Raw genomic sequence first — 25252 nt, 5'->3', positions numbered from 1 at the left:
GGAGTCACCATGGAGATGCAAGAGAACAAGCACCTGACACCTAGGTTGCCATGGTGAGGGAGACAGATGAGAAAAGAGAAAGAGAAGCAGGTTTATCATGTCAGGTTATAAGCACATGTGCTGTGAAGTCCAGCTGTGGGCTGTTGTGGGCCGCATCATGGAGGCAAACAGTGCTGCTAAAGACTCAGGGGTTTTCAAGTAAAAACGCACAACATAGTCTAACTCTAACCAAATGGAATAACTTTAACTAAAAGATTAAGTAACATGGCAAAGAAATGAATTTATTTAAGTTTTATTTCAGATATTTTCATTGCCAGCTTTTTAAAAATGCAGTAGTCCTAAACACTAAAGTGAGTGTTTTTATTCTTGTTTTATTCTCTTGTTTTAAAAAGCTGCTGAACTGCACATACATTTTGAATGTGACTCATCTGAGTTCTGACCATCAGGGATCAAAAATGTTAAACAGTCTTGGTCTTGGCACATAAACATTAAAATTAAGGTGCTTGAACACCTGTTATTCAAGAATGTGTTTGTTCTACCAGTGAATGGCACTTTGTCCAGCACATCATCAACCACAGAACAGCAGGCTTTGCACATCACAAGCTTTTAAGTGCTTTTGTCCCTGACAGGAGGAATGGAAGTATTCTGGTGTATTTTTACATTTAAAAACACTGTCCATTTCTTCCTAATACAATCCAAGTTGTGATCACATTAAGGAGTTAAAGAAAAGAAAATTAAATGATCCCACCCAATACTACAAACTTTTGTCCAAATTGAGTAAAAATTCTGTTATTTTATAATGTTTTACTTTAGTAAACACTATGAGTGGCTTTCATTCAACTGAATAATGTCTGTTAAACAGTCCAAAGTCATAGTTTTGTTCCCATGAGGACCAGGCCTGCTTGCAGTCCCTCCACTTTGAGCACATGGAGCAGGCCCAGCGTCCTGAGGAAATCCAGCATTCTCTTGTCACTTGATCTGAATTCGCAGAATACCCCTATGGAGCCTGAAGAACACCAAGCAGAAATCAGAATCAGAACCACTTTGGTTTCTCCAAGTATGTTACATATACAAGGAATATGTCTTGGTGTGTGCAGACATGTATGATATGCAACATACTGAACAGACCTTACAGCACACAGAGTTTCAACATATAATTAAGGGAATAAAGAATAAGAGAGTAGATAATGTGAGGCAATGTGAAAGGAGCTAAAAAGATATGTGAATATCTGTACATATGCATTTAAATGTTTATCTATACATATGAGCAAAATTGAGGCAAAGGCAGCATTTTATAAACTGAACGAAGTCTGGTAACAGAAACTTTAGGCACAGTTTCACTGTGTGATTACAACATATTCAGTACATGTTGAAAGTGACCGGTCACTAGTGAGCCAAGTGTAAGTGCTAAATAACAAGGCATGAGTCAGCAGTGAATGCCACCTCACCGCAAGTCTCCAGTTGTATGACTTGCTAGATGAAAATGACTAAGTTTTGAAATGCATGATTTACTGTGATACTGTCACCTACAAATTATAGCTACATAAAATCATTAGAGGCCTCATGAGACCTACAATTATTGCTGCACAATATCCAATGTCTAGATGTGCTGCAAGTACAGACTACTTTTTGCTGTGTGAATAGAAATCTAACCTCTCTTTCAGGCAAACAGCAAAAAAATCTAAATTACAAAAGCACTATTCACTATAGTGCAAAGTAAAACACACACAAACACACACACACACACACACACACACATACACACACACACACTGGACGGGCCACCAGTCCATATCAGGGCAGACAGACAGACATACACATTCACACTCACACGTAGGGGCAATTTAGCATGTCCAATTGGCCTGACTGCATGTCTTTGGACTGTGGGAGGAAACCGGAGTACCCGGAGGAAACCCACGCAGACACAGGGAGAACATACAAACTCCACACAGAAATGACCCTGGTCACCCGGCCAGGAATGGAACCCAGGCCATTCTCGCTGTGAGGCGACAGCGCTACCCACTGCGCCACCGTGCTGCCCCGCAACGTAAAATAATGAAATATAATACTTGCTTATCAGAATTGCAAGCACATTTTTTGTGTACTGTAAGGCTGAACAAGAACACAGAGTCACTGATGCATAGCACTGCTCCTATGAAGCATCAAAAGCTACGTGTCTGCTAATGGCTCCACCTTGTGGACAATGTGCAGCCTGTGAAAAGTGAGTTGCATGAGGTGCTTCAGTCTGAACAGCCTTTTCTCTTTGTGTTTGCAGTCAGACTACAAACATGAATAAATATGTATGATGTTCTTTACAATACAGGTCTACAAAAATGAATAAATATATATTTAATTCCTTAAAAAGCTCCTTATGATGATGCAGGTTTGTGATAGTAGCCATTACTGCTTTATACACTAATATATAGTTTAAGCATTTTACACACAACACAGAGTGAGAACAGTCATCGAGTTGTAGTTGGGCATCTAACTCTATATTTCCGTCGCTTTGGCGCTGCATGTGTGAGGTTATTTGATGTGTACTGTCACTGCCTTTAAGGATGCGTTTATCATGGAAACTCATATCGCAATAATGACAAAGATATTTATTCAGTATTTCACACCACTGACAGTATGTATAAAATTAACTTACCACTCTCCTTCAGTGAAGAAAGCACACTGCTGATCAGGCGCTTGGCAGTGTTGGGGTCCGGGACTCTTGGATGGATTTGAATAGCCATGAGGGAGGGGAAGTCTCTCAGCATTGTTTCAGGATACTACAGCAGAACAAACAGTGGTGCAGAAATATTTATTCAATACACAAAAAATAGCCTACAAACTTCTCTTCTCATGATGGTGATGATGTCCATGTCACTTACCTGGGATTTAGTCATCGCAGTCTTGGCGTCAGTGAGGGCAAAAGCGAAGCCACAGAGTCCTGCTTCATCCTCCAGCACAAGATCGCAGTATTTAGATGGGGAAAGCTGACCATCCACCAGCCTATAAGCATGAACACACAGACTAAATAATCTGACTCTGCTGGTTCCCTCCTTTGCCACTGCACTGAACCTGAAATAGTTTCTGGCACTTCAGCAACAACTGTAATCTCACCTGTCACCAATTAATGCCGCCTGCTGCAGTGTCTCGCTCTGCATCTCCTTGGACAATCTCAGTACCTCAGACTACAATACACAGACACGTACACAATAAATACTCATTCTAAAAGGTAATCCAATACATTTTTGCATAATTAGACATAAACAAAGTCATTCAAAGTGCACCAATCTAGGGAAACTTACCGAGCAGTAACCAGACATTTAATGCCTCTAAAACCTACCTCACAGAATGTTATTACATGAAATGGCTACTTGATGCCCGAGACACTGTTTTACAGAGGTAAGTGCAGGGTGCTGTACAGCCAAAAAAAGGAAAACTTTTCTTTGTTGTTAATTTACCACTATTTGATTGTTACATTTTACACAAACATTACTTATAAAAATTTGAAAACACATGTAGGTTCACGTTTTATTTTGGATAGTAAATAAAATGTCTATATTTGCACATTGCATATCAAACACTCTGAATGTCTTTGTTTACCTCTCAGCGACTGAAGCATACACTAACTTAGAAAAATTCCCTTTGAATGAAAATCGTATCTTTTTAAAATCAGCTGGCAAGCTAATGTATTTCAGGGTAAGTGTCAAAAGTACACTCCAAGAGTAAATGGGCCTCACCTTGTCTTTTGGAGTGCATGGCCGAATAGTGTACACTCGACTGGCAGGAGGAGTACGGAAAAGATCTCTGTTTCCGTGACAAGGAAGCATTCTCTACATAATAGATACAAATCAGCAAAACCTGTTACCAGCCATTTAATTCACTGCCTCTTATAATACTTTTGCTTTTCTAAAACATTCAGTCCAAGTAGTGAGAGACTAACAAGCCATACTTGGAACTCTCCGGAAAGTCCACCTCTGAAGCCCCACGGCTCTGGGTCATCATTTATAACCTGGCAGGGAGGAGGATTACGACCTCCTAGCCCAAAAACAGCAGAAATGCGGATAAAACATCAAATAATAAAATGTCAGTGTAGTATTTAAGGCAAATAATAAGAAATGAAACATTATGTCTAACAGATGTTGGGTTAACCCCTTCAACTTCAAGGCTTATATTACAGTTTTCAACCATAATTCTTATAGTTCAGAAACTTTTATAAACTACATGGTAACTACTATGAAGCCACTAAGTAAGTTATGTAGTTGTGAGATCAAGGAATTGAAGCTTGCAGTTTAGAGGATTAACACACTTCAAATGATGAGTACAGCCACTACATTTACATAATCACCTACCCAAACTGCCAACAAACGCTCTGGCTAAGGATACGCCACTCTTTATGTCGCAGATGTAGTTGTACAGGTCATACAGAATGGTCCTGTTGGGCACGTTTGACAGCCTATTAAACATCCGGACGACTGCAGCACACATATCATCAAAGTGCTCCGCTCTCTCTCGCCATTCTTTGGCCTGTGAAGGAGATGGATTATTGACGATCCTACAGACACTCTGAAAAGCACCCATTGCACTGACAATAAATGTGACAGTTATGTTATGTACCCTGTGCAACTTCTTGCATTTATGTTTAAATACTCCTGGTCTGGTGACATGTTTTGTTGAATTTTTCAGTGAAAATAAGTTAACACATCTTCTATAAGGAACAAACTTACATATAACATTTTTCAACAAATTTTAGTGCACAATTTCTATTTATTTGCTGAGTTTAACATATTAGAAATGACAATTATTCTTCCTCCACCAAACTTTACAGTTGACACTGCATTCAGACAGGCCGCATTCTCCTACATCTGCCAAATCTCGATAGGTCTGTCAGACTGCCAGATGAAGCTTGATTCAGCACTTCAGGGAATACATTTCTACTGCTTGAGAGTTTAATGACGGTGTGCTTTATACATGTGGTTGACTGAGGCAACTCAGGCAAAAATTTAAAGAACTGACTTATTAAAATCACAGCTCTTCAGTATGACCCATTCTACTGCTACTCTAAGGAGACTGCATGGCTGTGTGCTTGATTTTATGCAGCTATTAGCAATGAATGTGGCTGAAAATGTACTGATTAGAATGAGTGTCCACATACTTTTGGCCATATTGTGTATTAATGTGATTCTGAACTTTAGAACAACAAAGTATATTTATTCAAACAGAATGCATTAAAGTTAAAGAAACAATGTACACTAACCTTCTCGTTCTCAGATGCTGTAGGGCCGAACACAGCGGCATCGCTGTTGCCACGGAGCCAGTGGAGTTCCCTCAGCATGGCCAGGGCAGTGGGCCCGTGCTCATAGGGCAAGTAGAAAAGCTCAGACAGCAGAGTAAGGTCCTCCAGGGTCAGTGGCTCGGCCGTGTATAGGGGGTTCTCTCTGGGTCCCGGGACGTACTCGTCCGTCTGCATGGGCTCCTCCTCGGACGGCTCTCTCTTAGGACGGCCACTGCCAGCACGGGACACTGCCAATGTGGAAGAGATGTTTTAGTGACTAATAACCAGTGAGCAAGTATTTATAAGTCTTTAACCTGAAAGTCATCTATAAACTACAGAAAGTGAACAGGGGGCATCTTACCATCAGGTTGATCTGCCATACCAAACTCAATCAGCCATTCAGAGAGGGCAAGCTGCAAAGCCTCCTGGGGGTTGTAGTCAGAGCCCTGATCCTCACCATCTATAGAACATTGGTATTTTAAGTTTATAAATAGTGTTATAATGAGTATTTAGACCTTTTTTCTATATTTTAATAATTACACTTTACTAGTACATTGATGTTTGTTGACACTCAGAATTACAGAGTAGGTTATTCACAATAAATGATTCAAAAGTGACCAAAAGTGATCTTACCCATAGCAACATCTTTCTGGCCTGTGCTGGATTTGCACCAGGTGCCCAGTGTATGAACAGCCACAAAGTTGGGCTCGAACTCGCAGTTGGGGTTGGTGAGCACTCCTCTGAGTTTGGGAATGAGTTCAGTGGGCCGGTTCTTGAAAGGCCCCAGAAAAAGCCTCTGGGGGTCGTAATCATTCGCATGAATGTTGTCCCAAATCACTGGCGGCCGTCTGAGAACTCTGGACACCTCTTCTATGGACTCCACGGAAATATCCTTGGACACAACTTTCGGGCCTGAGAGGGACAAAAAGCAGTAGTTATGTAATACATAAATATACTGTGCCTGCAGTAAACCAAAATTTGAGGCACAAAAATACTTAAGATTAGAAATTCTTGGTTTATGACCAGAAGTACCAGAAGACAGTACAAAATTGTCTGGATATTTAAAAAGCCAGAAAGCATTGGCTCTAAATGGCACTTCTAGTGCAGATTATCTTACCAGTCCAGAGAATATCAATACCAGGGAGGAGTTTCTCTCCAACAGTGTGTAAATATGAAGACTGACTCACACTCGGGGTACAAAACGCAGCGCAGTAATCTATGAGAGAAAAATCAACACTTTTAAAGCTGCTAGCTAATGCCTCACTGAAAATGAAGTTCTATGGTACCTAATTTTCATTTAAAAACAAGATTCTGTGTTAGCAGTTGGGCTGATAATGACGGCTTGCTTGTAAACAGACCTGGCAGTTTGGACACAAATTTTAGAATAATAGTAAAGACATCAACATTATGACATAACATACAGTACTACTGAGTAAAAAAGTTGATCTCTTATTGTTTAAGATTGATCAAAGTAGCCCTACTTTGCTCTGCTCTCTCTGTGTTCGTTCAAGCTGTTTCATGAGCAGCCCCTAGGACTCTTTTCTAATAGGCTTGAAGAAGTGGTAACACTTTACTTAAGGCAGGCATTCGCAAGGCTGCATGACACCTATATAAGCCTGTCATGACAATTGATATAAAGCTATATAAGTTTTTATAAAGGCTTATTCCAACAAACATCAGTTGTCATAAATGCTGCTTTAGTCAACTATGATGTTACCTCAGCATCAAGTATTTAAAGGGAAAATTACAGTGAATTTTTGTAGTTTCTGCATAATTAAATGTTAAAGATGTAAACAAAGTAATTCAGAGTTGTCTAATATGAAAAGCTCCATTCTAGAGAAACATAGTGAGTCAGCATTGTTCATAGTGGTGGTGATAGGACCCAGACGTCTAAAGAGTTTTTTTTGCCTGTAAAAGCTCCCTCACACAAAGTTATTACATGATATAGTTATGAATACACTGTTAGATGCCTTAAGTTTTGGCCTGAAATGTTTTTTTAATTATTCATGCAGGGCAAAATAGCCCCCAAAGAAAATTTTTTCAGATTTACCACTATTTTACCATCAACATTACATATAGAAACTCAGAAGGCACATGTAAATTAACTGGTAATTTGTATTTGTGTTGTAGACATCGCAACCCCTGGTTACTATCACCACCACTGTACAGAAATGTGAACCATTTCACATCAAACCACTTTTAAAAATCTTCTTGTTTTGTTTAGATCTCAACTAATGAATCATGCAGAAGTTCTGACAAATTGGTGGACCTTCTGTTTAGGCATTAGCCTTTAGATCTAAATGCCTATCAGATCTAACAGTCGGTCAGGTGTCTCCAAACTGTTGATTAATAAACATGAAGCTGCAACCTAATTACTATGATAATCTGTGGTTTGGTGACAATTTATTTCAGCTGTAACGCTGGTTATCTGCGTTACCTGTTGGACAGAAGAGAAAGGTGTGTGGCGCCTGCAGGTGCTGGAACACCTGGTTGGTGACGGCCACCTGCGCGTCAGCGAAGGAGCTGAAGGCCTCTTTATCAGCACCACACATTTCTGTCTCGATGTCATCAAAGAGCAGGGCAAAGGATCTGCACCCAAACTCGCTCACCTGCCCCAGCGTGCAAGACACAGACACTCGCCTCCATCAGACACGGCTCAGAGGCAAATATGCAATAAACACTCATAAGCTGATTTGTTCTGATACATCTTGAGGAAATAGCATGCATAAATAATTTTTTTAAAAAAGGTTCTATATAGCACTAGAACACGGAGAACCATTTAAGCACAAATGGAGCATTTCACATCAGACCATTCTGAATGACTTCATTTACATCTTAATGATTTAATTTTAACTAATTGGTGGACTTTCCCTTTTATATGCAGCAATATATTACATGCCTACTGTAAGTGAATGAAAATGTATTGCGCACTTACTGATTGCTGTTTACTGTCAATCATAAAAACATCTGAGTGATGCAATGAAATCCAGTTAAAGTAATGGTTCATACATTAATGCTAACGTTGCTAACTGTGAATAGCATTATGGACAGGGCGTCATGCTAATCGGTGGCTTAAACCTTCTATTCACTGTCAGCAACATTAGCATGAATGGCTAAGCTATTCTTTTAATTACTGACAGGAGCAAGGAAGTCTGAAAAGGTGTAAAATTACCTGGCTGAGCTTCCTCTTGAGAGCCGCCACCTCTTTGGGGTTAGAGAATGTAATATCTAATCCAGGTGAGATGGCATAAACGAACTCGATATCTTTCTCTTTCGCAGCAGAGATGAGGGTAATCAGTTGCTCTTCAAAGACAAAAATGGAAACCAACGAGTTTATATTTCACCTCAGAAGCTATAATCTGTATTACCCGTCTTCACAAATTTTAATATGCACAAAAGCTGATATAAACAATGTCACTAACATCCACAGCAGTTTTAAATGCAATTATGCTATATAATAACCTTAACTAAAGCTTTCACATCACATGTAATATATACCAAGTTGACAGTTTATTCAGTACACGTATCTTGTATCTACACTCATTGGCCACTTTAACACAACCTAGGTGCTCTTTGTAGGTTTACAAATACTGACCATAGCCCATCAGTTGCTGCCTGACCTTTTACCTTGATCACTAATAAAGAGTTAGAGGAAAGCTAATATTAAATGATGACCTACAGTATCTGTGTGAAATTACAGTAATGTGCGAGTATCAGATACAACCCTTCACATATTTAATTTCCAGACAAAAGGCCCTTAAGGAAAAGTTACACGTTTTTCAGAATCACACGTTTTTGCTTTATAGAAAATGACACAGAAGCCTCAACAACTAAACAATTAACAAAATAATGACCAAATTTCTTAAGTGTTTAGTGTCCACACTGAGTTTATTAAAGCTTCGGCTTTTCAGTAGACTTGCTTTCAGTTTTTCAAAGAAGCAAGGATATTCTCCCCCATCTCCAAAGTTCAGTCTTAGAAGTTGGTTGCATTTTCTGCCTCTTATAATCCAAGTAATTCCAACCACAGAGGGGTTTTAGGAGTTCCATTTTCTCTATAGCTTTCAATTTTTTTTAACCCCAGTTGTGGAAACTCTTCCCACTTTTACCTTTGACATCCTCCTTCCTTATGCAAGTGGTTATTTTACATCTAATCTCTTTAGAAATATCTCTTTTAAAATGAATAACTTGTACTTAATGGCTGTTTGGCTGGAAATTAAATAAATGAAAGGACATAATCTGACTTTTGCATAGTACTTTTCAAGGTGAACCAACAAGGCAGGGGCGTCTAATAAAGTGAACAGCTGGTGCATACAGTGTTAAAAACTCCAGCAACACCTCTGAGCCTTAACTACTCACATCAGCGTGACGCAAACTACCATGTTGGTGTAGCATGAGCCCCCACCAGAACAATGTCTGGCTATCTGCAGTCCTTTTGCAATGATGGATGAGGTTGAGCTCGACTCGAAATTGTGCAGCAACAGATAAAAAGTCAAATGGCAAACTTACAGAGTGCACTGACAGGACAGATGTTTCTGATAAAATGGCCAATGAGTGTAGGTACAAGCTGGGTGCACCAAATAAACCAGCAAGTGTATATTCTTAAATGCCTGGTTTGAGTTAAAACGTTGAATATTCTCACCTGCCTCCTCTGAAGTGTAGAGCTCTCTCCAGTATGTCCTGTGTTTGTAGTCATCTTTTGGGGCATACAGGTAAGTGTTCAAGCCCCATTTCTGCTCCCTGGGTTCATAAAACACACCACAGGTCCAGTGAAGAAATAGTGACATGCATAGACCAATGATGACCGGTTGTCAAAGCAAATAAAACGTTTACTACCTTCTAAACAGCTCCTTCCTTTGCTCCATAGTCCACGGCCGTCCATAAAACCCTAGAAGACAAAGGTCAGTGCATAATCAGCTCTTAATGGATCCATTGAGAACATGGGTGCTTCCATTAATGTGATACTAAACTCATTTTACACATCATAAAAAACACATGTATTAAAGAAATAGCTGCCAACCTTTATGAGTGTATAAAATGTATTAAACAGCAATATAGTAAAGCCTATGCTTTTAAAAAAGATGGTTCCTTAAGGGTTCTTTAGTAAAGGGAACTGTTCTATTTAGAACAATGAGTTCTATACAGAACCATTTTATGCTTAAATGGTTCTTTGAATGGTTAAATTGTTCTTCAGACTGATGGAGAATGCGTTGTACATGGCTTTCAGAAAATGGTTCTATATAGCACCAAAAAGGGTTCTGCTACTGTTACCATGTCAACAGAAAAACGCTTTTTGGTGTTACATAGAACCATTTTCAAAAAGGTTCTACACAGAACCATAAACAACCATATATTCTCCATCTATCTGAAGAACCATTTCACCATGCAAAGAACGATTTAGGCATGAAATGATTCTCTATAGCACCACTGCCTTTACTAAAGAACCCTTGAAGAACCATCTTTTCTAAGAGTGTAAGGCTGCACATGTTGCACGGATTTTCCAGCCTCAACCCACCTTCTACAACACCGCTCAGAAAGGTCTTGGAGCTGGTGGTCGTCTCTGACATCTCTCCTTTTCTCTGGGTCGCTTCTTGAGGCAGAACAGTTTGCAGGAGTTGAGTTAGCTAGGCTAACTAACACAGAGAGCAGACAGGGCTGCGAGCCTGAAGCAGCCTGAATGGCAGTAGTAAGTCAGGTCCTGATTAACGACACACTTTCCTATTTAGTAGCTGTTTGTACTAAAAGCCAAAGTCAGTTAGTGGCAATAACTAAACCGAGCAATGACCGAGTAACTGGACCCTTATCGCTGAACACGCATCTCTCTCTGTCCGTCCTGCTCTTTTAATCCACCTTGTTCCTTCTTGCACTTTGTGTTTACACCTAGTGCGCAGGCGCAAAGCTGTCACTGTGCAACAAACCCCGCCCGCTGTGTCTACTACGCATGCGCTGAAGCGGGCTGCAACCCAAATCGTTGAATCCTGCTGTACATGATAAACAAAAAAGCCCTCTAGCTTTAAAGAGAAAAGTATCCGGAAGCAAAATGTATAAATTACATGTCAAATCGTTAGTAGTCTGTTTTTTTTTTTTAGTACAGCCCTAAAATATTCAATTTTAAAATGACATTAAGGTTTCTGTAAATGTATGTCCACTTCATTTTAACAAAATATGACAAAAAATACCTCATGACTTTTCTTTTACAAGTTAATATAAATGCATACATCACTATGACAGATTTGAAAAATGTGAAAACCGATCACATTTCTGGGGCAATAAATTCCAAAATATAAAATCCAGATGAAATTTCTTAATTAATTAGACCACACCCATTCAGTAAATCTGTCAAGATTAAATTTGGCCCCATCATTTGATCAGGAAGGAAAAATAAGTGTGCGGTATTAATAGGGAGTTAGTGGTCATAAAAGTGTAAGTGAAACCAGAAAGGGTGGAACTGTTGCACTTTTGACAGCTTGCAGGAAGTTAATGAGAAGTCCAAAGTTTAGGTCCCAGGGCTGACTGGCTATTGTGTTTAAGTCCCACATTTTTCCTGTATCAAGTAATCTGGGAAATCATGCTACTGAGAAAAAATGTATTATGTTTATGCATATTTTCTACTTAAGAGAATTTAGATATTTCGTATGTTTGCATAACAGAATTGTTAAGATGTAAATAAAGTCATTCAGTGGTTTCATATGCGATTCTCCATTCTACAGAAACAAAGTCAGAGTTGTTCACAGTGGTGGTGATGGGAACCAGACTTCTGAAGAATTAATGCTCCTAAAACTCACTCAGAAAGTTTTAACATGAAATGTTCATTACTACACTGGCTGATGCCTGAGACACTGCATACAGACAGCTGCATTCAAAAATAAGCTTTTGGCCTGAAATAATTTTTCAAAATCCATTCATGGCAGAGAGGTACATGCAGGGCATTAAGAAAAACAGTACATAAAACTTCACAAGATCTTTTTTTACTGGTCACTTCAGATGATAAATAAAATGTCTGTATCTGTGTTGTAGACATCGCGACTCCTGGTTTCTATCACCACCACCGCAAAGAAATGAGAGTCAGCAAGTTTCACTACAATAGACCTTTTCACATCAAAACAGTCTCAATGACTTTGTTTACATCTCAATGATTGAATTAGGCAGAAAATTTTTAAAAATGAGTGGAATTCCCCTTTAAGCAATTTCACATCACAGAAACTCACTCCGCTGTCTACAACTCACTATGGGGTAAAAATACCAGAAAAATGGATTTTGTAATATGTCTCCGCAGACCTAATGAGCACTCCTCTTAAAAACAATCAAGTTCAAGCATGAACATTTTTAATTCAAGTTGGAAAAGCACTTTCATTCCAAATGTTTTCCAAATTATTACATACAAATATCAGGTATTATGTTTCAAACAAAATTCAAATACAGACAATATTTCAATTATGATAGTAATTTTTTTTATCTTTAATGCTTTTCTATTTTTATACACTTCAAACTTTTTTTTCATCTCTATTAAAGGCTCACTTCAACAGAAGGTTTGTTAACTTTAAAATCAAAAAATGAAAGCTACATAAAAGCAAAATTTAGTGCCAATAAGTGCAAGCTCTTTGGGAGATCTGAGGTAGTGCTGGTCTCTTTCCATCACACTCCACACTTATTTCTTCTCCTTCTCTCCATCCCTTCATCCTCCAGAGGGACCCACAGGGCTACCTCTTTACCCCTCGCTGGGCCTGCTTCAGCAGCGTGTCAAAGTCAAGTGAATCATAATTCTTCTTTACTGAGGTTGAGTCAACATCACGATTTGCATCTGTAGGACAAGAGTGTCAATCAGTCAGAATTCCAGTATGAGGATCAACATGTATAAGACTGACATTCAGTGATAAACCCAAAACAAACCACTGTGAGCCAAAATAAAAACATCAAATTGGTACTATGGAATAACTATAGTATTACTTGGCCATGGTTTTTTTAAGAGTAAAAGTGTGAAAAATCTATTTTTGAAACTGTATACAAACCTAAATCCGCATAATTTGACTGACAGAATTGTCTTCTCCCACCAAAGCAGATGTCAAAGGGGAGCTCGTCTGGCTGCCTTAGCTTCACCCCGTTCTCTATGGCAGCGAAAGCGTCGTCTGTGTTGTAATATGTAACAAATCCGTAGTTGTCCCTGAAAAAGGCAAGTGAGAGAGGAATATGTTTAGGAAGAAACAAACACCGAGTGCGTTTCCATGCACTAAATTATCCGATAACTCCAGAAAATCAGAATTGCAGAATTTGACAGAATTTGCATGTACTTGGGTAATCAGATCACGGGAAAACTCAAGGTCTACATGTGTCAGGCAGTAATGACGGGCCGTGTTACAGAAAACTTTTATCTTTCCATCTTTACTTAAGATCTGACAGGTCAAGATAAGATTTTTCACAAACTCAAGTCAAAGCATCGTTTTCAATGTAGACAGATGTAACATTATGCTGGTTATAGTGAACTATGATGCCTGACACAACATAAAACGATAGAAACAGGTTAAAACAGTAGTTAAGACAGCTCTGGGGTTGTCTTGGAGTTATGACAGTGTTTCGGAAATGCTGTCTAGTTAGGATGTTTGTGTAATACTGTTCTCTTATCTGCAGTTAATACATAAAACCATGAACTTACGAACTGTTGTCCTGTAATAGCTTCTATCTTAAATTCAGTCCTAACAGAAGTTGTCACGTTGATAAAGCAGACAAGATTTCAGACTTAGAAGTTTCTGTAATACGGCCTCTGATTACTGCTTTGCAACTGGCCAATAAACTCACAGAATAAAACATGACGTATATATAATGTAAAACTCAAACGTCATGCCGCAGCGGATTTTTTAAAAATATCAAGTTACTTTAGCAGAAAATATTATTATACATCATCCAGAAGATGAAAAGCATTTAAAATTTCATTTTGTCAAGCATGTAACTGGTTTCAGTGCCGCTCCAAGTGTTTTTTTTTTTTTGTTTTTGCGATCTCACAGGTGCTGTGTTAAACACTGCTTGCTATTCTTTTGCGGTCTGAGAAAACAAAGAAATCAGAGTAAGGGTATACATGCACTGAAAATCTGAGCTAAAATCCAGTTCTCTCAGAGTAATCAGCCTTAATCTGATCTAAAAAAATCGGAGTGTACTGTGGACATGACCACCTGACTAATCAGATAACTGCAGAAATACATTCATGTTTGGATTATTAAGTGTATGTAAACACTCACTGTCATTAAGAAACTACAATGATATGTGGATGCTTCTTGTAAAAGATTTACTTTTACTAAAACAGTGCAAAAACATGCACCACTGGCACAAACATTAAAGCCCCAGGAAACCTAAATCAATTTTTTTTTTTTTTTTTAATTAGGTTAGTCCTCCTCTTACAGACACATAGCATACATGCACTATGAATAACTTTCTAATGTCCATTAAGTGGCTAATGTATCTTGCCCATATTCTTCCATTTTGATGTACACTAGGAGATACTAATCTTCAGTTAAACTTGCGTAAGCAGCACCTTCACATCAAACCGCTGATGTGGATTACGTTCCACCACGGTCTCTATGGAGATCGGAGAAAATCAGCAGGCTGACGTGTGAGCTAACAACCAAGCAAAAGCTAACCTGGCACACATTACTGAGCTATCAAGCCAGCTCTTCCATCTGTCTGCCTGACACCTGTTAGTTCGTTCATCCCTGGATATACACATTCCACAGTAAGGTCAATAAAAACCTTACCTTCCTTAAAACCTATGTAAAAGCTGGATTATTTTTTTAAGTGAGAACTTTGGGAATAGTCTAAAACATGACCTGCAGATGTAAAGCTTGTTTCACTCATTTCTCTTTGCTCATGCTGTCCTGTTCAGTTCTGCTGCAGGTGTAGCAGGCTTGGAGTTTTGAACCGAGGGATGTCAAGTGTGCTCCTTAGAGTTAAGGCCACACCCATGGTAAAAAAAAAAACAAATCCTATGTCGCACTGTACTGGAAACTGATTAAATTTTTAAGCCTCAAAGTGTTGATGTTAATGTGTAAACCTTACCCATGGCTTCTGAAGTGGACAGTGCAGTCCTCAATCTTTCCAAAAAGAGCAAAACGATCCCTGAGCTCATCCTCAGTCATAGTACCACGTATTCTTCCCACATACACAACCCTGCGCTCATCCTGGAGTCACATTATTATAATGGGGAAAGAGAGAAAACATTACTCACTTGGCACTCACATGTGGCGCTTTTTAAAGGGCAGCAGGGAAAAATCTGTCAGTACTCACAATTGCTTTCTGCTTGCGAATCCTACAGGCCTCTTCCCATCGGTCTTGACGATAATGTTCTCTCTGTCTGCAAGTTCACAATAACACAGTCATTAAAAAGTAAACATCCCAAAAACAGACCATCAAAATCATAATTACATAAAGAAAAATCATTTATTATCTGGGTTTTAGGCTGGCTGGGGTTTTGTGTGCACGGACCTTTTCCACCGACTCCACTTATTCCTCCAGTCTGGCTGAGGGGAGAGAGAGCGGGATCTGGACCGGGAGCGAGATCTGGATCGGGAGTAGGAGCGGGAACAGGATCGGGACCGGGAGCGACTGTAGGATCTGGATGATCGAGTGTAGCGACGCTGCCTCTTGCGAATTGGAGAAGGGGACAAAGAAGAAGAACTGGATCGAGATGAGGAGCTTGCGCTGCTCTTGGAATGCCTTGATCTTCGCCTGAACAGACAAACAGAAGTTTTGGACCTACATTATTCAAAAACCTATGTCCAAATTCATTCAGCGATGAGGAGCACTTCATGAATTCATAAATCTTGACTGTTCCTTGACCGTTTACATTTATCTCTTCTTCTATATTTCGTCACAATTAATAGTCTTATGGCTTAAATATATCCCTAAAGAAAGATTTTTGCTCGTTATAGCTATATGAGTGGACAAAACAGGCCGCAATAACTTTCAATAATTCAGTAACGTTATTGTCATCATGTGAACACAGCATAAAATTTCCCATTTTTATCACACATGTCCAGTGAGAACAGCAGCTGCATATCTCTCATATACACCTTCCTAACACCATCACTGTAAACAATTCTCACCTCTTTCTGGGTGGTGAAGGAGATAATGAAGAGGAGGCTGAGGAAGAACAGGAGGAGGACCGGGAAGATGACACTGAACTTGAGTCAGAATGATGATAACTACCACGGTAGTGCCTTCTCCTTGTCCTGCCCCTAGCTGGAGGACTTGCAGAGCGGGAGGAGTGGTGAAAAGACCGTTGTGAATCTGCTTCTGCTTCTTCAACTGCACCTGCACTGCCTTCCTCTAGCCTGCAGGGGGAGCTCTCTGGAGACAAGAGAACTGAGCCAGGAAGATGTTCCTCTTCACAAAAAGTCCTGTGGTCCAGTGATTTATGGCTTGTGTGACTCCTTTGCTCTTTAAGAGATTTTTTGTGCGCATCTATGGCTGAAAATAACCTCACGCTGCGGTCTTTCATCTCCTGAGTTCCGCAGTAGTCATGGTCCCTAAACGCTAGAAACAAGCTTGGAGCAGGTACAGAGGTAGACTGTTGGGGCTTTGAGTGAACCCTGCTAGGGGGCAATGGCCGAGGTTCAATGATTTGGATGGCTTTGCTGGGAGATGGTTTGATGGCTTTGTGTTGCTTTGCCCTGTGACCAGGCGCTAGGGGCTTCCAAATTTGATGGGGAGGTGTGGCAGGAGGGGTGAGTCCTGGGGGGGAGGAAATGAGAAGTTCACTCAGAGAATTCCCTCAATCAAGATTTACAATCAAAATGTCAAGCCAAATCCTATGTAAGCATCCAATACAAAACTACAAAACATTAACTACCTCAATTTGCACTTATTTAGAGTTACTATTACATTATCCAGGATGATTAGACTGTTCAGTAAAATTCTATTCAGCAATGGACTTAATATTAAATATTCAAAAACTGCATCAATGCAATTAAACATCATAGAAATACTAACATTATACAAACTGTAACTGTTCCTATGTATTGTGAGCTGATTTTAAGCAAAAACCTCGACTATCTGGAGTTCCCTGAAGACCAGTTTGAGAACCACTGGTGCTTTGTGATTTCTGACTGTTTTGCTGCCTGCTTTGTCTGTCATTTGGACAAGAGTACACTAGAAAAGTGTATGAGTGATTTATTTATTTATTTTCGGTCACTGTAAGCCAGGGTTGCCCAAACCTTTTCAAAAGAGGCCATATGAAGAAATATGAAAATTACTAATGTATTGAACAATTAACATCTATTGAACTACTTTATTTGCTGTAAAAAGTTGCTGCTGTGAGACCAGTGAAGCTTCCAGTTCCGCTGTCCAAATATTTATTGCAATATCCAGGATTTGTAAGTCTTTTTACATGGAATTCTTTTACAGTCAAATGTGAGGTACATACATTTGCCACTGCTCTCGATGAAAAAATCATTAATTTCATTCTTTTTTTTAAAAGTTGGCAGATCTCACTGTCAACTTTTATGGCTATAGTCACAACTATATGCAATTTAAAAAATTAATTTGCAAGTCTAATCAGAGGGAAAAAAATGGTTTTTACATTTAACTATCTTCTTTAAACACTGTGTGGTGTAACACTCTGCAAGTTGACGATACTGCTTTCACCATAAAGTGAAAGAAAAAAAAAAATCGCCACACACTGGCTTATTTTTCTTAATCCTGCTGTTATCGTGATTTGCATAGTTATTCATTTTGTTCTACCTTGACAACCTCTAATTTATAAAGTTGTAATTTTAAATTTATTACAAAAACAGAGACAAAATGCACTTCTTGATTAACTTGTGCATCCTGGACAGTACAGGGAGTACAGCCATAATGGCTTTTTTAGCATGAATTTCAAAGGCTTAATACACACTCAACTCAAATATACAATAAAGAACTCTAAATAGACACATAAAGACAGATATATAGATATAAAAATTACAGTCGAGGCAGCTTGAAAAATTCATGCTATACAAACGCTATAAAAATACTGCAAATATGTAAACTACACCTTTATGCAGCAACAACGACACGGTGCACAGCAAATGGAAGCTGCTAAGTTGGCCAACTAGTGGAGTAACTGTGTTGCATACAACTAATTGCTTTTTAACAAGTTGCAGATATTAACTTGCAGGCAACTCACAAAATACAACTAGTTCCATGAAACATTCACTGTGTAAAGCAGCCTAAGAAAGAAGCTGTGGATCAATTAAAACCTGTCTATGGGCAGCATCTGGCCCTGGGGCCAGACTTTGGGCACCCCTGCTGTAAGCTCATTTAACTTCACTTTCCTCTCAAAAATATAGAAGTGAGAAGTTTTCAACCTACAATCCTATCAGTGAAATGAAGATGTACTGCAGCAGGTTTTGTCCTCATAATAGACCCCTGTGGCGACTCCTCATTTGCTCCTGGGATTGTAAAACCCGGCCTGTGTAATCACTGCCATGGCAACTTCTAATTTTTGTTGCATGAAAACGCAAAGCAATTTACCACAAAGTTATGAGCCCTGGATGCCCAGAGCCATTAAGTCATTAAAGAGGCCCTGCATGCCAGATAACTATCACTACTATCTTTACAGTTGAATGAGGGTTTAATGACTGCTTTTATGGCACTAGGAGAGAAACCTGTCTCTGGTGTGGATTAAGTCAGAAATAATTGCATCTTGCTTGAAGTACTGCTGCTCTAAAGGGAGGCAAATGTTTAAGTTGTGATACCACAGATGTGCCATATACAAAAGGCAGGGTAATTCTTTTTGATAGTGCTGGCACATTTTATGATGACTACAACAAACTACACAGGGATAATAAAGAAAATCCTACCTTGTGTCTCAAATTGCTCCAAAAGACTGGTTACATCAGTAGCTTGTATTCCTACAGGGAAACAAAAAACAAACATTTGGAGGCATTTGAGAATAAAAGACATTACTGAAATACAGACATTCCATTATAATGTAATATCAAACATCACTCATTTCACTCGCTGCCATTACCTATTTCACCTGTAGATTCCTGGCTTTGCTCCTCTGCACAGTGATCTCTGACATTTGAGGGTATCTGCAGAGGGAGTCGTCTCCGAGATGTCTGTGATAATCTGCCCGTAGTGGGTAAAGACTGAGCACAGGCATTTGTTTTAGTGGTGCCGATAATTGTTGAGGAGCACTCTGCCTGTGGTACTTCAGCAAGTGGAGAACTTCCACAAGAAAGTGTCTCTTGGTTATGAGACTCAGGCTGATTCAGATTTTCAGAAGTTTGGGATGCAGTAGATTGCAATTGAGGGTTTAAATGTGTGGGCTGGCTGTTCGCAGCAGTTTTCATAACACTTTGCTCTTCAGATGAAGATGAGGTCTTGGCAGGTATGGGAACTAGTGTTGGAAGGGGCACAATGACAGGATTTGGTGGGTCAACAGCTTGCACAGCGTTCCGCTTTGAAGGCGATTTAACAGGCATGTGAAGATTTCTTCTGGCCTTGGTTGGTGAGCCTGAAGTAGAGACTCTGGCATTAACATATGAGGTTTTGGAGTTAACCTGAGGTGGGCTGTAACCTGGTATACAAGGGATGGGAGGCAGTTCACAGGGGGGTTCAGGTACTGAGGGCCACTTGGTCCTGTAGTCCATCTTTCTCTCTTCCTTTGGAAGTGTCTTCCCTCTAAGGAGACGGTACTCCTGCAGACTGATAGATTTCGGTTTTGCATTGCTATGTTTAGAAGGTGTGCTTGTTGACGCTCCAGTGAAGTTCCTGTCTGAGGTTGCGGTTGTGAAATCACAATCTGCCGTTTTAAGCTCTTCTGGGGTTGGGGTATCTGACCAGTCACATTCAGATGCTTCATCTTCAGGCTGGTATTCATGAACTGATGCTAGATCAGGGGCAAAGCTAACTTTTTTCTTCACTCTTCCAGCACTGCCAGCTGTGGCTAACGCACTCTTGTGAGGTTTCTCATCACTGACGTCATTGTTGTTCTGTTTTGCACAACTTGAAGAGCACACCTCCTTTGACCTTGCCACTGAGATTTCCTTATCAAGACCTATCTTGGATTTAGAAACTGCAGCAGGGGTTTGTGGATGGGGAAATTCCTGCTCTGGACTAAACCCAGGCATGTTAGTGCCATGCATGTCCTCCAGCTCATCATCACCCACAACATCCACAAACACGTCCTCCTCCTGCAGCTCGCAGACATCCCTGACACTTTCTTCCTTAACCAGACCCACCCTGAGGCTGTATGGATGCATGTGCCTGACAAGATCTGCCAGTGATACAAGCACATATCCATCCTGCTGCTCATCCTGAGACAGTTCTGGGTCAGATTCAATCCTGAAGGATCTTATAGGGCGTCTTCTGGACTCAGTGAGGTCCTCCTCCTCACCATCACTTCTCTGTACGGTTGTTGTTTGGATCCTCTGGTGGAGCCTTGGCCTCAATTGCCTGTCTGAAAGCAGGACCTCTGCCTGTTCAAATACAAACACAGTAAACATAAATCTCTAACAGATCCAATATTGTTTTTTTTATTAACTACTCAGAGCTGCCCTGTTCTGAACTGCACTTGGGTTTACAAATTGCTTTGGAGTTTCACAGCTATTAGGGCAAACTTTGATCTGAAACAGCTCAAATGCGAAAACGCCCATAACCACACAGCCGCAAATACAATCCAGACGAAAAGAAGTAAGCGCAAGTTCTTACTTTTGTGTTTGATACTGATGAGCGCGAGGATCTGGTTATGCGAGGAGCTGCATCTTTGTCAGATGATCTTCTGAACTGTAAAGAAAAAAAATATTAAACAAAAACACAGCAAAACATACAAGTATTACATTACATTTTCTACATTTCAGTCTTAAAACCTTTACATACCGGATGCAATTTATTAGCACAATTTATTTGGATGACAATACACTAATTCGAGCATGTGTTTAACTGACATCTTGCAGATGAAACATGATGACAAACAGATGAACTGGCTGGAACTACATTATTTTCACAAACACTAAAAGAACAATCCCCACAAATAACTCAAACTCGAACCATTTAAAGTTTCATGAATGTAGCAACAAAGCTCTTCACACTACTTTCACGTGTCCAAAACAGACAGTAGCCTAGTGTCACTCTTTGCCAGTTCTGTGAGGAGCAAACAATATTGATTTGCACTTGAAAACATTTAGTATGTTTGTTCTGTACTGTCTCGTGTTCAAGCTGCATCTCCAAAAGCAGCTGAAACTGAGATACAGAGATTTTGTGCTCTTAAAGTGGAAAGCAACCAGCACCACAAAGCTAGTTTGCCCATTCTGTGAGAAACAAACAACCTTTTAATGGGTATTCTGCCTAACCTTTTTGCAGTGCAGACAATTTTGTGAAATCAAAAAAAACATGGCTTTGCATAGGCGTGTATGGTTTCGAAATCAATTTTCCAGCCGTTTATTCACGTCAAGTTGGCTAAGTAATTGGCTTTTACACAGAGCACTTTTGGTCTGTGAATATCTTACCTTGGAGTCGTGACTCCTTTGACTCACAAAAAGTTCAGTGTCAGGCAGTGTGTCGAAGGGTGACAAGGTGTCCTCAATCACACTGTCCAACATCTCTGAAAGCGCAGACAGCAGAGTAGCCTCACTTTCATCATCTATCCGGTTCTTCACCTGAAAAATAGGACCCAAAACTTGAAGCTCAGTTACTGACACTCGCTAACAGATAATCCATGATGCTAAAAAACAATTCTATTCACCATGAAATCTGCAAATCAGTTGTAAGTATATTAAAAATATTCATGTATTTTATTCTCTCCATTTTTGTCTCTCTCTTTTTTATTTTACACTTGTTTGTCTAATTTGAAAACTCCAACCGCCCTGTACATGGTGTAAAACTTTCATAATTAATGGACCAACAGAAATAGGCAAAAATCACTTGGAATAAACTCTCTTCAGACTGATTCTATTACACATGACACCTGTAAAGTTAACATTTTGAATACAACATTACTCAGCTCTTAAAAAAAAAATCTTCATTAATCCATTAATTACAAAATAATAAAAAAGGCATAATTGATAATATATTTCAGCTTCTGTCTACATGGACATTTCCTGTGAAACTGTTGGACATTTAGGAGACACACAGTAAAGTCACTGCTCTGAACAAAATGCGCTCTCTCTCACCTCTCCGGAGGGGGATGTGTCCTCAAAGATGGATAAAATAGAGGGCTCCAGGATGCCATGGAGGTTGTTTGAGGTACTGTCAACATCATGCCCAAAACCAGGAGTATGGCTTCTTTCAAACTCGTCCTGCAAATAAAATAGAAATAAAAGATAAATACACGCAAATATAATCACATAATTAATTTTGTCATCAAGTATGTAATGAAAACAGACTGTATAACCAAACAACAATGGCTCTAACAGGCGGAGACGGGCCTTTGAAAAATGAAGTTTATAGTTGTTACGCATTAAATTGTCAAGCTCAGTGATGAAGTGACACATTTACACTGGTACAGCTGATATCTCTGCTTCTGAACAGGCAGCCTGTGAACTCTACGTCTGCAGCACTTGGTCAGTTTATGAATATATATGCCCAGACCAAAACATACAACAGAATATTACATTTTTCATGCTGACCGCCGTAAGTTTGAAAGCACTAAACTAAATGGCCACACCCTTAAACAAATCATAACCTTGACCATATCCTTCTTTTCTGCTTGACTCTGTGTGACGCAAGAGAACTGCTCTTTCCTATGGAAGCCCATTCCCACCACTTAAAAAAAGATCCAGCCTAATTTTAATTTTAGGTAAACTGCTATGCCATTATTTTTTGGGACCAAGTCATAATTTTGAGAAACACTCGTTACTTTAAGAAGCTTTCTCATTATTTTTCAATACTCATTATTTTTGAGAAACATTCTTGTTATTTTAAGAAAGTTTATCTTTATTTTGATATGTTAATTAACTATTTTGAGATACAATTTCATTATTCTGAGATGTTCTCATTATTTCAGAAAATTTCACTACTTTAGGAAACTTTCTCCTTTTGAGATAAAAACATAAGTAAATATAATGTACATTTGAACATTAACGATCCTGCAAATAATTAAGTAGTTTTCGAAATTAATGAGAAAGCATCTCAAAATAAGAATAAAGTATCTCAAAACAAGAAAGTATCTCAAAATAACAAGAAAGTTTCTCAAAATAATGAGATAGTATCTCAAAATAATGACTTAGTATGGCAAAACAGTGGCACAGACATTCACTTAAGTATGAAAAAAAGAAAAAAGTGCTGGGCTTGTATATTTATTTATTTTATAGGACAGGAATGGGCTTCCATACTTTCCTCTAGTGACCACCACATGTCTGAATTTGAACCCCTAATGCCAAGCCCCCTCCAGCAGCCCCTCAACAGGTTGCATTCAGGAAACAAAGTAGTATTATTTCAGACTCATGAGGGAACAGGAGCCGAAGTCTGATTCAGCCTTGCCTGAAGCATCACTAAAAGCTCATTAAAACGCCACTATAATGTCTAAGATGAAGGAATTTGCTCGAATCATGACTAAATCCTCCAGCACATGCTGACCGGTGGCGACTGGACAGCTGAAATCAACTTAACAGACGGTGTAAAGGGGTGAAATGTCTACTCCGCCTTATGCCTAACTTACTTCCCATAAGCCTGGAGCAAGATGACTAAGTAAAGTGCGAAGCTGAAGTCAGCTTCCTTTTCGCCAACGTCTTGTTCGAATTTTCCCGTTCCACCTTAAATAGTCAGCAGTAACTCCTACACCATTTAAGGTGGAACGGGGAAATTCGACCAACAAGCTGACTTCAGCCTCGTCCGCTGAACTAACTACCGTTAACGTACCTCCATCCATGTATGTCTATTTACTGTCCAAACCATCACTATATCTGTCCATAAACCCACTCCGGTAATGAATTCAGCATCCACGTGTCCGGCGTGCATGGACACGTTTTTAGCTCGGCACGTCGTGCTAACGACTCCAGGCGGGCGCTAATAACGACATTATTCGAGCGTACATTAAAGAAAAGAACATATTAGTCCAACCTGAGTGTCTTGCGTCGCATCTGAGGTTGTAAATTCAGTGAAACCGGCGTTTAAATTCTTCTGTAAGTCGCCACGCGGCGCGGCCATCTTGAAACTTACCAGAAGAGCGGGAGAGAGGGGGAGAGGGAGGGGGCGCGGGTTCTGTTCCAATATGCGAACTAACTATCATTCTAACTAGAGCTCTTGGGTAGCGCGCAGAATTCTAGAACAGTAAATGGGAACCCCACCGATTTTTTTAAAAAAAGTTTCTACATAATTAAATGGTTAAGATGCGAACATATTTATTCAGAGTGGTTTGGTGTGAAAACAACTGTGATTCTAGAAAAACTTTCCAAATCACAGTTGTTCACAGTGGTGGCGATGGGAACCAAACGTCTGCAGAATTTCATGCCTATAATAGCTCCCTCACAGAAAGTTATACTTTAAATGGTTATTAGTACAGTGTATGACTTCTAAAATACTGTTTCATGATAGTTTTGAGATAAAACACATTTCTGGTAAAATAGTGGTATATCTGATAAAATATTTATTTTAGCTATTTTGCCCTAAACCGCCCTGCATATACCGCTTCACCTTGAATAGATTTTAAAAATAAACATTTTAGTCCAATTTTTTTATTTTATTTTTATTATTATCTCAAAACTATCATTAAAAATGTCTCAGGCATCTTAGGCAGCACATTAATAACGATTTCACGTAATAATTTTCCGTGAGGAAGCTTTAAGGGGCATTCAACTCTCCAGACGTCTGGTTCTTATCACCACCACCTCTTTAGAACGGAGAATTTCACACCAAACCACTCTGAATGACTTTGTTTACAAAGTTTTAATTATTGATACAGAAAATTTTAAAATCGGTGGAATTGCCCTTTACGATGTCGCTGGAACGCTTAGCCAGTAGTGTGCAGAATTCTGGCCACCAGTGTTCGTACCTGCGTTCCAGTTAGAACGCTAAAGTCCG

General features: G+C 39.4%; 2 protein-coding genes across 2 annotated transcripts; both read right to left on the bottom strand.

Annotated features, from left to right (window-relative positions):
* Positions 1 to 11138, bottom strand: ogal (O-GlcNAcase like). Its single transcript, XM_036586352.1, has 16 exons — positions 10779 to 11138; positions 10100 to 10151; positions 9906 to 10003; positions 8439 to 8569; positions 7704 to 7875; positions 6384 to 6482; positions 5900 to 6178; positions 5628 to 5726; positions 5249 to 5514; positions 4344 to 4518; positions 3944 to 4029; positions 3732 to 3824; positions 3109 to 3179; positions 2877 to 2997; positions 2651 to 2774; positions 1 to 1006 (listed from the first exon to the last, which is right to left on the bottom strand). The coding sequence occupies exons 1-16, from the start codon at positions 10828 to 10830 to the stop codon at positions 870 to 872; spliced, it is 2055 nt and encodes a 684-aa protein (XP_036442245.1). The 5' UTR covers positions 10831 to 11138; the 3' UTR covers positions 1 to 869.
* A 1429-nt stretch (positions 11139 to 12567) lies between these two features.
* Positions 12568 to 24399, bottom strand: si:dkey-93h22.8 (uncharacterized protein LOC449943 homolog). Its single transcript, XM_036587008.1, has 12 exons — positions 24293 to 24399; positions 22405 to 22530; positions 21742 to 21891; positions 20945 to 21019; positions 19260 to 20712; positions 19090 to 19140; positions 16354 to 16981; positions 15734 to 15976; positions 15536 to 15602; positions 15308 to 15429; positions 13273 to 13424; positions 12568 to 13064 (listed from the first exon to the last, which is right to left on the bottom strand). The coding sequence occupies exons 1-12, from the start codon at positions 24377 to 24379 to the stop codon at positions 12964 to 12966; spliced, it is 3255 nt and encodes a 1084-aa protein (XP_036442901.1). The 5' UTR covers positions 24380 to 24399; the 3' UTR covers positions 12568 to 12963.
* Between the last annotated feature and the right edge of the window lie 853 nt (positions 24400 to 25252).

The sequence above is a fragment of the Colossoma macropomum genome, unplaced genomic scaffold (genome assembly GCF_904425465.1).
Source record: "Colossoma macropomum unplaced genomic scaffold, Colossoma_macropomum, whole genome shotgun sequence".
Lineage (NCBI taxonomy): Eukaryota > Metazoa > Chordata > Actinopteri > Characiformes > Serrasalmidae > Colossoma > Colossoma macropomum.
This window is presented reverse-complemented; position numbering and strand designations above follow the sequence as displayed.